Below are 13,228 nucleotides of genomic sequence, written 5' to 3' on the forward strand. Positions count from 1 at the left end.
TACCAAGAATACGCTATGTGATAACACTGTGTATCTTCAAAGTGCTATAGGGAATAATCAAAACAGCATTAGCGTAATACGGGTAAATGCATTGTGTAGCCTGCATATCCCCACTTGTTTAGCATCTACCTGTCTTTCCAGTACCAAACTGGTGTTTATCTGCTCACTTTTTGTTTTCCATTTAGCACCACACTACTAGAAGAAGCAGACGAAACGAAAAAGATTAGGAGATGGTGAAACCAAGGTGGCTGGTGTAACACAGAATGTTCTGTACAACCTAAGTAACTTTGCACATTGACAGAGATAATGTTCAGTCCGGAATTGACTTTCCTTTATTGCAGAGTTGACCCAGTACTGAGGGAGAGGGAACACAAAATCCTGAGATTTGCAGGTGTTAGACATGCTATGAACTATCATGGGCAACAGAAAACTCCAAAGAATAGAGTCTACCAGTCAAAAGGCAAAAGCATCCAATTATCCCAATAGCAAAGGGAAAAGAAGCAATTCGTCCCTTTTTTTACTTGCTGAGGTCCAGAAGTACTTGTAAGCATTCAAACTGTTAATAGAAATGCATGCTCATTTGTAATATGAATTTTGCATAAAATATGCTGACTGCCTTTCTGCAGTCTTGCTGTGCTAGATGGCCATGGTTTATTCACAGACAGTAGCTGCGCCTAGCTGGAGGCTGCTCATTTACTGACTTGCTCCATTGCTATCAATGGAGCTTTTCCTAAACTGATTTGGGATTCTCCTCTGATTTGTGCAGACAGGAGTACACTGGTACAACCTCTAGCATAATAATGAGGTGCAGCACATATATATCTCATAAATGCAATAGTTACCTCAGTAGGAATGAATTTTACTTAAAATGAAGTATCACATGCAAGTAAAACTAATGTTTCTCTGCAAGACTCCTATTTACAAGGGCATCAAAAGACAATAACTGTTATCTTTACAGAGCTAGAGTTTGATGAAAGGCTGCAAGTTGGATCCCTCCTATCAATACGTGCCAAACATAACAGGAACTAATTGTATTTTTGCAGCTGACACTTCATGCTGAGAAATAAAAATGGAATGTGATTTTGTCCCCTTGTCAACTGAGACATGTCAGCATGGGAATCTCTTACAGGTGCTTCCCCAAGACAGGAAAATTAGCAGAACCACATAGGAATTCAGGCATGGTCATTCCCACAAAGGCAATTCAATGTCTTACTAATTATGCCAGAAGATTTATGCAGCAAAATTCCCTTGTGGACATAAGCTCTTATTTGAAGCTATGCATTATGCAAAGAAATTCTTATAGAGCTTCAGATTTTTTAATGCTCTTAAAGATTATTTCCTCTCTGTTCTAGATATTCTCCTGGGAGAGTTTTGTGTTGCAATTCACTGAGAGTCTATCCACAGTATCCTCCCATGGAGGTAATCTTGCATCTTCTGACTGATGTGAGCAAAAAGGCTTTATGTACAGGTATAAGAACTAAAACAAACAAACAGAATAATGGGGACTGTATCAAAGTCATGTACAATCTAAGAGAGAAAAATTTAAAAATATTTAATCCAGTGCTAAGAGCCTAAACCAAGTTAAATGAATGAAAATAAAACCATAATAAGCTGGAAAGCTCATTAAAATAGCTAAAAATAAAATTAACATCTTTAAGAGTGCTAATTAACCACTGGAACAATCTATGTTGACATGTGGTAGATTTTCCATCATTTGCATACTTAGATCTACGCAGGGCTTCTTTCCAATAAAGAACACTGTTGTTCACACAGGATTTGGGTGTTCAATACAGGAATTATTGGGTAAGGGGTTCTGATCTTTGTAGGGATATAGGCAGATCAAATGATTGCAGTAGCCTGATCTGACCCTGAAATCTGTGAATTTCCATCCTGGAAGGGCCAGATGCAATTGATGCATCAATAAATGGCACATCTGGTTGACTGCCTGGGGGCAAAACAGAATTCCAGTTCAGGGAATCAGAAACACTTGCTCTGGCACAACTACTGGCAAAAAGCCATTTCAGATGGCACGCTGTGCTGACCACAAGCCTGCTCTCACTAGGTTGTGGTTATGAACTGTCCATTCGATGGCCCTAGCTTTTTCTTTCTTTCTTCTATTACGATTAGTAAAGAGAATCTGTGTGTACACACATCTTTGTACATACCTTCTTAAGTGCTTTTGTTCTTTGTACAATGTTGACTGTTAAGGCAAACCTACAGAAGCCAGTAATTCCCATTGCAAGACACATCTCTTCTGAGTGTTTGTTGCCTGCAGCAGCTACTTAATTGGCAAGTTTGTTTCCAGTAGGTTGAACCAATTAAAAAAATTCTTCAGCTTTAATAAACTGATAACCTACCACTCACCCTAAAATATTCCTTTTGTGACCAAGTGCTCTACATCATCCTCCTATGTTGTTTTATATCGGTGCCCCTAGCTCCCAAGAAGCACAGAGCTAGAATGAAAATGCTGAAGAGCTTCCAGGGTGAAGCTGCTCTTTCATGTAATTATGCCTGCTGCTAATAGCCTTCCATTACAGTCACGGCACAGGTTTTGCTAATCCATTACAAATGATTGGTTGGAATTTAAAACACTGCTGCCAGCACACCAGTTTTTACTTTGAGCTCAAATTGTCAGATTTCAAAACCCTTTTACCCGCTGTAAGTGACAAGGTGGGCCATGTTACAACAGCTGTTACCTAAGGGGAGTGTTAAACTTACCACTTGGACTCTCCTCGAGGCTCACCTGTGAGGCACTTTCCTGAAAATAATGAGACTGGTTCTGCCTATTTCTGGTATCAGTGTGAGCTCCGGATTGAAACACTGGGCTCTAAGAGAGAGCTTGGTGCATAAATCTCACCACTAACCAGCATTGCCTGCGGTGCTGCAGCTTGCCTAAAGAGACGAATGCATAGGTAATTGAGCTTGAAATTTCTGATAAATCATCTATTAAAAAAATTCTTAAAGAAATCTCAACAAAACTAAGAGCATATGCAATACCTTGAATTTCACTCTGAGGTGCCCGACTTGTTTGTTCTTATGTATTAGAGAAAACCCACAGTAAGTTCACACTGAAAGTTACAGAAAACATTCTATTTCTGAAGTGCCATTTTGTTTAAATGTTGCCCTGTGCCAGAGCCACTATCCGTAGACCACTCAGTTCCAAAGCCGTATTCAAATGTACACTGCTATTAATTAGCTCACAGCCTGTGAGCCTAAAGATAGGGTAGATGAAGGATTTAGCTGAATCAGAGTTTCTCAGGTATTTTTGGAAGAATTCAATCAGCATTAAGATAGGTAAACACAGGCGTGTAAAAATGCAGGTGTCTACATGTGAGTCAGGGTCCATACGCCTGTTAAAAAGTCCGTGAAGTTTAGACAGCCAAGCACCTCACCCGACAGCGAACTCCTACTCACTGGCCCATGAAATCACACCTTTGCTCCACTGTCTGTAGGGTGTTGAGCTTGATTCAGTTGCTTGCTCATAAATCTCTGCTGCCCTTTCAGATGCATTAAAGCATCCCACAAGACCTGCACTGGCAGCTGCATGAGTGCCCCCAGATGTGAACCGTACCCCTCAGCCCTGGGTGTCCTACACACTCACAGCACCAGACACCCAAGAGTAAAGGACAGAACAGAACCCTAAATCCACTCAGATTTTAATAGCAGTGCAGAGGCCTAGCTCACCTGTAGACACCTGCATTTAAGGGTTTTAACCTTAAAAACAGTCTCTGAAGCTGATAAAGTGAGGGAGAGCAATTGGTTCTTCTTCCTTGAACAGCATATTAAAAAGAGAATCCAACAAAATACAGCATAACCCTCCACTAGAAATCATCTAGTTTATTTTTCTTCACAGGAAATATTCTCTTTTAACTCTATCCCTACTTAGTACTGGTTTAAGTAGCAGTTAATTAATGAAATGGCAAATAAAATCAAATCAGGCTGCTCAGATTCAGTTGCGCATTGCATCTCCACAATGTCAGGTAGGGAGAAAGGCCCAAGAATAAGAGAAAGTTCTCTCTATAACTCTCATTACATTGCAACTTTAGTATCACTTGGCAAACGCAACCCTTTTCGTACCAGATTACAACCACGGAAAGGGTTTTTATTGTGGGAGTTGCACTTACACACTGCCATCTTGTGTTGCTAGTGGATAATCGGTTTTGCTGAACTTCAGAGGCCAACAGGCTCCAAATACTTTAACAAGGATCAAAACACACAGATACAACAACATTTGTAAGGGGGGTTTCTCTGCCTGTTCCTCTCCAGGGAAAGGAAAGGAGGAAGGAGTTTTCGTTGCTCACGTTTGCCAACTCGAATTAGCAAATGCAGGTTTGAAGGAGCCTTGTTAATCCAGGCCTTTAACAAGGGTGAGAAATTTGACTTCAAATCTGCAAGAGTTTGAGCTTGAGCTTTTTGAGCCCCACTAAATCCAAAATTCCACTCGCTGTTTGCTCACAGGTGAGCAGTTTGGTACAAGCTAATGAAATAATCCATTTTTTTGCAGGCATTTTGTTGGAGAATGAAATTGGAGCCCGCATGGAAATACCTGGAAATACCATTTAGGAAAAGCCAGCCTGGCTCGGAGCACATCACTCTAGGCTGCAGGACACATCAGGCAGCTCTAGCAGCATCGCAGCCCGCAGGTTGCCAAGTCTTCTTCTCTCCCTCCATTCTTGACAGCCAGCCCATTTTAGCATCCAAAGGATTCCCAGGGAGAGGGCAACATGACTGGGCTCAAGATGCAAAAGATGACATGGCCAGCCCTGACTTTTCCCACAGCTTTGCTGCATAACACAATGCTGGGAGAGGGGAAATCATGGATAGGCTAGGATAAATTTATTGATGCCTTGGAGGTTGAGAAACTTTGACCTGTGACAAAAAGTTTTGTGTGTCTCGGTGTATCTCAGGGCTGGTAATGGGGATTGTGGCGATTCGGAATTTACTGGACAGGGAGCGGTCGTTCATAGTCTGATGCTGCCTACCATAAAAGAAGGCTGAAAACCAGACAGTGTAGAGGGGCATCAGTACCGTCTCTGTGATGTACATGCCTTAGCCGAGAGCCAGACCTGCACAGCACCTAATTTGGGTTCCCATTCTGAAGAGCTCTCAGGGAAACAATCTTCTTCCACAAGCACCAGAAAAGACCCCAGGCTCCCAGAGAGCTATGTGAGCAGGCAGTATGAATATACCTCCATAGTCTGTATTTGAGGACTAGGGTCTTCATACCCCACGGTTCTCACCTGCAGCCTACTGTGTCATTACTTACCACAATACTGGAAACCAAATGAAGTATCTTTACCAGTCCACTTCATAGGAGACTAACTGAATACCAAAAGCCAGGGCCAAGTCACAAAGGTGGCTGAACAAGGAGCTTGGCAAATTTGGGTTGATGAAGCATTTTACATATTTAAATTTTTTTTTAAAGCAAAATTTGAAAATAATGTTTGGCACTTTGTAATTCAGCATTTATTATCAGGGAGTTCCCTGGCACAAGGCAGAACCCATCTATTCAGGGGAAGGATGAATAAAGCGAAGCAAACAGGAGACAGGAGGAGTTACAAGCAGGAGAAGTTACAGGAGGCCCACACAGGTGAAGTTCTCCGACTACACCAAAACAGCATGATCTTCCCTTGCTGCCCCCAGCTATCGCAGCCATGTTCTCTCTCCCCAGCCTGCTAGCTCTCCTATCCATCCCTGAGATCCCCTGAGAGGAAGGAGCACCCTAAGCTGCTTTGGCACCCTCACTGCAGCTCCTTGTGGTGCCACGTACACGCTCAAACTGAGAGCCCCACCACCCTCCTACACCTCCCACCTGTCCTCTTCCTCAGTTTCACCCACAAAATGCTCCCCCAAATTCCTCTGATCCACATCCCGTGTTTTCTCCACTGCTTCCAAGGACGCGGACACAGAAGGGTATATAACTGGTCATGAAAGGGTTTGGGGAAACCACTGACCAAAGCAATTCGGGAGCCACCGCTGAAAAACACATAGTGCACATTCCGGCTGCATTTTCAGAAGGAGCAGAACCTAACCCAAAGTATTTTCAGCACCTTATTTCTAGTGACAGCAGAGAAGTTTTGGGGAACTTCCACCTCTTTCCATCGTCATGCTTCAGGGATGAGCATACAGGGCAAAGAATCAGTCTTGCCACTTGTATTAAATGCTGAAGGGAAAGAGCATGAGGAGCTTGACAGGAGAACTATACACAAAATTTGATGTCTACTGTAAAGGAAAAAAGAAAAGCAAGAACTATTGCTCTTGCACGTATTTAGGTGGACATCTTAACCCTTTCATAAAAAATACTTTCCCAAGATGAAATTCAAACAATTTTATATTTCAGCAAATCACCTTAGATACATTCAGCTGGATAGAAAGAAAAAAACTTCTAATAAATGCAACATCAGAAATTTTATTTACAAATATACTGTAATTCAACAACCATTCTCCACTCAGTTTGTGTAGGAAAAAGTCATAGTTACATTTTCCAAATGGGAAATGAGAATTCTTCCCCTTAAACGGATTCCACAGAATATTACGCCAACACCACTGAGCAAACAGATTATTCTTTGTATTTAAGTTTCAACAAAGCACATAATTTTAGAAACCAGCATATGGAAAGCAGACACATTTGTGTGCATTTAAATGCAGCTTGATATTAACCTAGAGAATTCACTTTCAGTACATGTCAAAAAATAAAGACAGCAATTGCAAATATATATTTATATTAGCTATTTCTCTAATGCTCGTTTCAAGAGCTTAGAAACAAAATACCCTCTTCATATACCATTGGAAAGTCAACTAGTTGATTATAAGCCTCAAAAATATTTTGAAGTTATTACTGAAAATATACTTATTCTCCCTTGTGCTCTCAGTACTTGAAGCTGAAAAAGTGAAAGCATTTTCCCCAGATATTTCCTTACTGCAATTACTCTCTTATAAATAAAAATAGATATATGAAGAATACAATACATTGCTATGAAGACTAGACAAGCAAGAGTTACTCTTAGAAAAAACACACATACACACTATATATATTTATAGATCTACATCAGCAGCAATCACCTCTTCTTTTATCTGCAACAATGGTTTCATATCTTCATTTGCTTCACATGGAGGTTGGTTGTCCAGCTGTTAGAGAGAGACAGAAAAAATTGTAATTAAAGTCTAGCTACTGAAGAATCTTAGCAACAAAAATTTAAATTTCCAAGTTAAAAATAGTCAGATAATGGTATTTCCAATACCTACTGAAAATGGTAACACAAATTAAGGTATACATTCTGAATCTAGCAATCCAAATTTAATGAACAATACAAATTGATTTTAATCCAATTATAGCACTACAAGTATTTCAGGCCAAGTAATATATTCTATGGAACATGCACCTTGCCGAGTTTTTAAGAATTATTTTTAGTATCAGCATAGAGAAAAGAGTGATAGGTTTTCTAAATTTACCCTCCAATAATCAAATTAAAATTTGCTAAATAACTGTAACAATATTAAAAAAGAACTTTTTTATCCTTTCTCGGCATATATTTCTGGGCATTTGCCAATATACCGGTGTTTCACTACAATGTTCCAAGTATAAACCACAAAATTAACATCAAAATGTGCAACAATATCACACCATAAAATTACACAGTGAATATTAATAATTCTACAGTTTATCAAACCTTTTAGCCAATATATTCATGTTCCAGGCTGATGTCAAATGCCAACTGCAAACAAACTAATCTGCATTACAGACCAGTGCTGTGCTGTCAGTATATTTTCACTGCAGTAATTACATAGCTGGTTTTTGTATTATTCAAATAGCTCATTTCAATTACTAATCACTCATTTATATACTTTATTCTGTACCTGCAAGTTCTTACAATTCCTGATTTACTTGTATCTCATACAATTATGTTTAGAGGTGCTCACTGGCCCAAGTAGATGCAGTCTGAAGGGAACGAAATAGAGCTGATTTCTCACAGATCACCTCTGCATCTGAAAGGCACTGCTGTGACTTTACGGACTGTAATGTCAAAGAGACTAAATAGCAGTTTATCCATGATAAAATTTTTGGTTACTCCCATCATCAAATTCCTGAATACTGTCTTGGCAGGGAATAATAAAAACCAGATTCCCCCCCCAGTACCAAACTTACTCAACTCATTCAGCAATTTTGCTCCCCAAAGAAGATAAAATAACATGAGCAGGCTCCAGATTGAATCTCCCACACATCTGGGTGCTTCAAATAGGAACATGGTCATGTTGGTGTAGTCTCGTCATCAACAAGGAGATAAATTCTCCAAACATTAACTCGGAGAGGTATGACCCAGTGCTCTGGATCACCTCCAGATGGAAGGGGGTGATTCTCTTCCTCCTTCCACTGACCATAGTGACATCCTTGCACTTCACATTAGCCTTTGTGAATGCACTGTTAGCATCAAGGAGAAGTGTGGGATTTTCTGGTTTTAGCTCGGACACCACACAATCATTTCTGTGGTGCAGGCAGCTTTTCCTCTTCCTGGAAGCCAAAAGAGCCTGAAAACAGCAACAACATCAGATGCAGAGCTTCTCTTTTTCTGAGCTAGGCTTCTCAGCCAGCAGGTGACCAAGTCCTGCTCAAGTGTTGCAGTATGAGTATCCTGCTCCCTTCACTGCCTCCTGGTCCACCATGAGAAAAATGTGCCAGGCTCGTGAAGAAACACAGACATGTTTCCCAGAAAGTAATTCAGAAATGCTTTCCCTTAGCTGAATTTTATCATTCTTGCAAATTCCATATTTGCTACAGAAAAATAGAGCCATATAAAACTCCCGAGACTTGTCAAAATTAGGAGGTTGTCTACCATCATCTATGACAGCAGAAAAAAAAACACCATTATTCAAAGTCTTAACATCATGCTCCAGTAAATCAGAATTCTGCAAACCATAATGAAGGAAAAAAGTTATACTGCACCTTTTAATTAAGATCTGTAAGTAAATCAATTCCTCCTGAACTTGTACCTAAATGAATAACCAATCACAGACCTATAATTCAAATAATAATAGCACTGCAAAAAGAAACCAGCATTTGTGCCACCTGCACAGGATAATCTAATAGCTTTCCAGGTATACATTAGGATTGAATTAAAAACATGTTCAGATTATTTTTTTAAAAAATGTAGACAATTTTTCAGAAAGATTTCTCTGTTATCAAGACAAGCCTGTTCAGTAAGTGACAACTCCTTGACACCACTTTCTCAGATCTATGAAGGAAGCAGGGAGACTACACTGCATTGTCTGCTTGAAGCTGCTTAGTAACAAGGCGGTAAAATCAGCTACCAGCAAGTTAAGTTAGGAATGACTACCCTAGAGAAGACAGAAACTGGCAATCAAACCTTGCTGAACCTATTCACTAATATACCAACTTAAAGCTAAACGTGAAAGCTATCAAGTGGCTCAGCTGTGCAAATACTTGAGGTTGTACACCACAGAGAAGAACTACAGTCATGCACACAGCAGTTGGATTGCCTTACTTTTAAATCTGATGTAGCAGTCGTTGCAGAAGAGTTTGTTGTTTCGGATCCTAACTTCAGCTCCAGAGCGGGATCCCCCAAGGTCGCATCCACAGGCAACACACTGTAGGTTAGACGAATAATTAGCAACTCCTCACAAAATATAAAGAAACAAAAATGCTGTTCAAAAGCAGCTTGGATTAAACTCAACAAAGCTTGAACCATAAACTCACAATCACTAGAAGCAAATGTGTAACGATTAGTAGATCTAAATGCAACCAACCCTGAGAAAGTATTTTAAGGCAATGACTGGACAATGAATAGCAGAGATACACCAACTAAGCAAACATAAAGCAGACAGTTTTTAGAGATTAGTTCATTAAATCTAATTTGAACTTCATTTTATCTGAAAACTAAAACTGGCTCGACATGAAAAAAATTTGTTCTCTAGATGGCAACAGCAATTTTGGCACAGAACACCTGGGTGTGCTACTTGCAGATTTCCATGTTGCACTATATGCTGCTGGTGTCCTCAGCCCTTTGGCACTCAAAGCAGCAAATACTCAGGCAGCCCCAATTTCCTGGGTTTGCATCATAGAAACAAGTTCTTATTTGGAGAGAAAGGGCTGATTTCATTTTTCTTGAATAAACACATGAATAAGGGGCTTGACAGCTTTCATGCTAACACTGAGCTATTTAACTATGGTGGCTGAACATATCTTTGCTGTGAATATGAATCACCTCTGGAAGGAACGTAACCTAAAACACATAACACTCTCCTTACTGAATTTATGAAGCAAAGTACTTGGCGGACTAAGAAGGACAGATAGTTTACCTGCTTAAATGAGTAATGAATCTTTTGGATGGCAGTCTGTTCAACAGCTCATTAATCTTCAGAAATTTGAAAAACAGAAATTTGGTATTTTCTTATGTAGGTTAGGAGCTACAGGTGGACTCCCTTGCACAGAATACAAGTTCTGCAGAAAGGGAATGATGACCAGTCCCCCTGGATTACTCCGGTTCCTCCTGCTCAGGCAGGCAGGACCAGGAAGAACTTTGAGTCAGTCCTCTCTAATATTCCAGGTGATGCATTTGAGCTGGGCACAGAAGACAAGTGTTCTGACCCAGACACAGAAGTCTCTTTCTTAAAGCCATGGAAGAAGTAGGGTCCAACAGCACCTCCAAATCAGAGTCCAACTCCTCACCCGGTCCTAGGGCAGGGGAACTAGGAGTGCTTTCACATCTTTTGCAGGCGGGCATTTATTCTTTCAGCTCTGTGTATGCCCCAAGCAGACTGGAAATCATATAACTATGTCTCAGTGCTGAGCATGAGCTAATAAACCTAGCTTTGGACCACAGCTGAGTTGCACTAAACACAGCTTCTGGTTTGGTGCTGGGTTTTAGCCTGCTAGGTCGAACGCTGCCAACATGCCTTTGCCTGGAAAACACCATGTGAACACTGTCTGCTAGGATTAGCTTGAAAGTGATGGGTCATCTTAAATGATTCAACTGCCAGGGTCCAGGCTGATTTTTTTTTTTTTTTTTTTTTTTTTTTTTTTTAAAGGAGCTGGTTTCTCTGGAAGAAGTGGCTCAGGACCTTCTGATTTTTTGCTACCTATTCAGAGAAGGAAGAACTTTGATCTCACAGTCAATGTGCCCATCTTACTTGTCAAAGTCCTACTTGTTACCTCCAGCATTTAAGAAATGCTTCTAGAGTTGAGGGCTAAATGCCTGCAGATAGGACTGCCTCATGGAAATATGCATGCACCACGCTGTCAAGAGTAGAAAGCAAAGCAGGTGATTAGTAGAGCCCCTGTGAGCATAACACTGAGTAGCCATGCGTGCTCCTGATTAGCTCCTGTTCCTTCACGATGTGACTCCCAGCTCTCACCTTAAAGCAATGTAAATGATAACAAAGACCAAGAGACTCAATGATCATGGCTGCTCCTTTGCCCAGAACGTTATTACAGTATGAACAGATTTTCTTCCCACTGACTGACCTAAATATAGAATGAAAATCCTTAAAACCAGCTTGAAAAGATTTAAAAGACAAAGAAAAGTTATCAAAGACTTTTTGAGATTAAAAATAAAAACAACTGGTAAATAGTGGACTGCTTGGGGAAAATAAACTGAAATTATTTATCAAGTGTTATAATTTAGATCAAAGTTACATAGTTACAAATGAAGAAATTCTGTCACATTCTTGGGAGATATTTCATTGTATAAAATTCCTTCTACAAATAAACATAAAAAGTATATTGTTAAGTTTAGAGAGTAAGAACACAGGTTTTGTGCTCCTGCCTTATTTCTTATTTGTGGGGAATTACCCCAAAGGCTAAGTTTTAGCAAGCACCCCTGCCAAGTCCCACCATCTGCACCTTGCTAGATAACAGAAGGCTAGTCCTGCACATATAATATTATGTTAATGCTTTGAACATAAGCCATATGGGGGTCAGTTTCCATAGATCTACCAAGATATTAGCAAATGGAAGTGAGAACAAGATAAGCAAACATGGTTAAAAAGGTAACTTTCTTACATTAGAAAGAACATGGGAGCCTAGATTTAAAAAAAAAAAAAAAAAAAAAAAGTCAATTTATCACAAAGTGCCTGAGAGCGTAAGAGCTAGTGAAGCACTGTTCACACTGTTGTTATATATAATACATGTAATTGTGTGGGGGTGATTCTCTATAGTCTTATCCCCAAGGTATTTTTGAAATGTTTCAAGTACATAAACCAGCAGAGTTATCTACCCTACCACAACTGAATTCCATTTTTGTTTCAAAATATGTTGCAATTCTTGCCTTCACCTCCTAGATTAAAACCAACATCCTACTCTGTAATTCTCCAGGGTCACAGCTTATGAGCATTCCTGAGTGCTCCTTGAGATATTGACCACATGCCAGGAAGCAGGGAGGAGAGACCAAGATGAGGGCCATAAAGCGTGGGATTCAGGAATCTTGTGTTAAAACAAACCTAAGAAAATAAATATCAGAAATGCCTTCTGGAGCAGACTTTTACTAATCATTTTGGTAACCAACATACAGCTTGGAGACTGGAGACGTATTATTTCAGTTCCTTTGGTTTTTTAACCGATGTCAAGCACTGATGACAAACCTGGGGAATTTTCTGAATGACTGGAGCAGGGAGGTAATACCAGCCCATACTTCCACCGTCCCACCCAGCCAGAAAACTCCAGGTACTTTTCAGACTTGTTAAAATCAATGCTCTGGGCAAGAATACTGCTGCAGACCACCATATATACAAGGTCCACTCTTCAGTGCAGCCTAACGTTTCCACGTTCCTAGCAGAAGGGCACCTGCTCACCTGCTGCGTGTCTGGGACCCCGGCTGGGAAGCAGAGAGGGGAGACTGAGCCTGGGGGGCTGCCTGCGACACGGAGGGGGCTCTTGCAGCGGTGCCTGCAGGAGGTGCTTTGCTGGAGGAAGGAGTGCACATGTAGGCTCGGTTTGAAGTGGACACTGGGCGACTGAGATCTTGACTAGAGGATAGAGATGAAGAGGAGGCAGACTGGTTCAGCCACGAGTGGTGCCTCCATGAGCTCGCTCTTGAAGAATCAAGATTGTCCAGAGACTCCCCTCTGTAACAGAGGTACACATACAAAGGTAACTGGCAGTACAGCTGGAGCAGAGGAGCTATATTCTGATTTTAAAAAGTTATCCTAGCAGTCTTAAGATTCTTCTAGCATGAATATGCTTGTCTGATCATCCTGAGCAATATTCTTCACATAG

At 40.5% G+C, this 13,228-nt stretch overlaps 1 protein-coding gene across 19 annotated transcripts in view; it reads right to left on the reverse strand.

The window, feature by feature from the left end:
• Positions 1-6,389: 6,389 nt before the first annotated feature.
• Positions 6,390-13,228, reverse strand: part of LMO7 (LIM domain 7) — a 99,946-nt gene continuing 93,107 nt past the window's right edge. For 14 of the 19 annotated variants that reach the window (XM_075046036.1, XM_075046044.1, XM_075046042.1 and 11 more), the window contains 5 exons: positions 12,805-13,077; positions 11,371-11,479; positions 9,501-9,603; positions 8,942-8,988; positions 6,390-7,128 (listed from right to left, as the gene is read on the reverse strand). In XM_075046036.1, the coding sequence (XP_074902137.1) occupies positions 8,945-8,988; positions 9,501-9,603; positions 11,371-11,479; positions 12,805-13,077 (529 nt within the window). In that variant the 3' untranslated portion in view covers positions 6,390-7,128; positions 8,942-8,944. Of the gene's footprint in view, positions 7,129-7,296; positions 8,838-8,941; positions 8,989-9,500; positions 9,604-11,370; positions 11,480-12,804; positions 13,078-13,228 lie in introns of those variants that run through there. The other 5 variants (XM_075046039.1, XM_075046046.1, XM_075046054.1 and 2 more) reach the window with 2 other exon arrangements.

This window comes from Buteo buteo, chromosome 14, assembly GCF_964188355.1.
Source record: "Buteo buteo chromosome 14, bButBut1.hap1.1, whole genome shotgun sequence".
Taxonomy (NCBI): domain Eukaryota; kingdom Metazoa; phylum Chordata; class Aves; order Accipitriformes; family Accipitridae; genus Buteo; species Buteo buteo.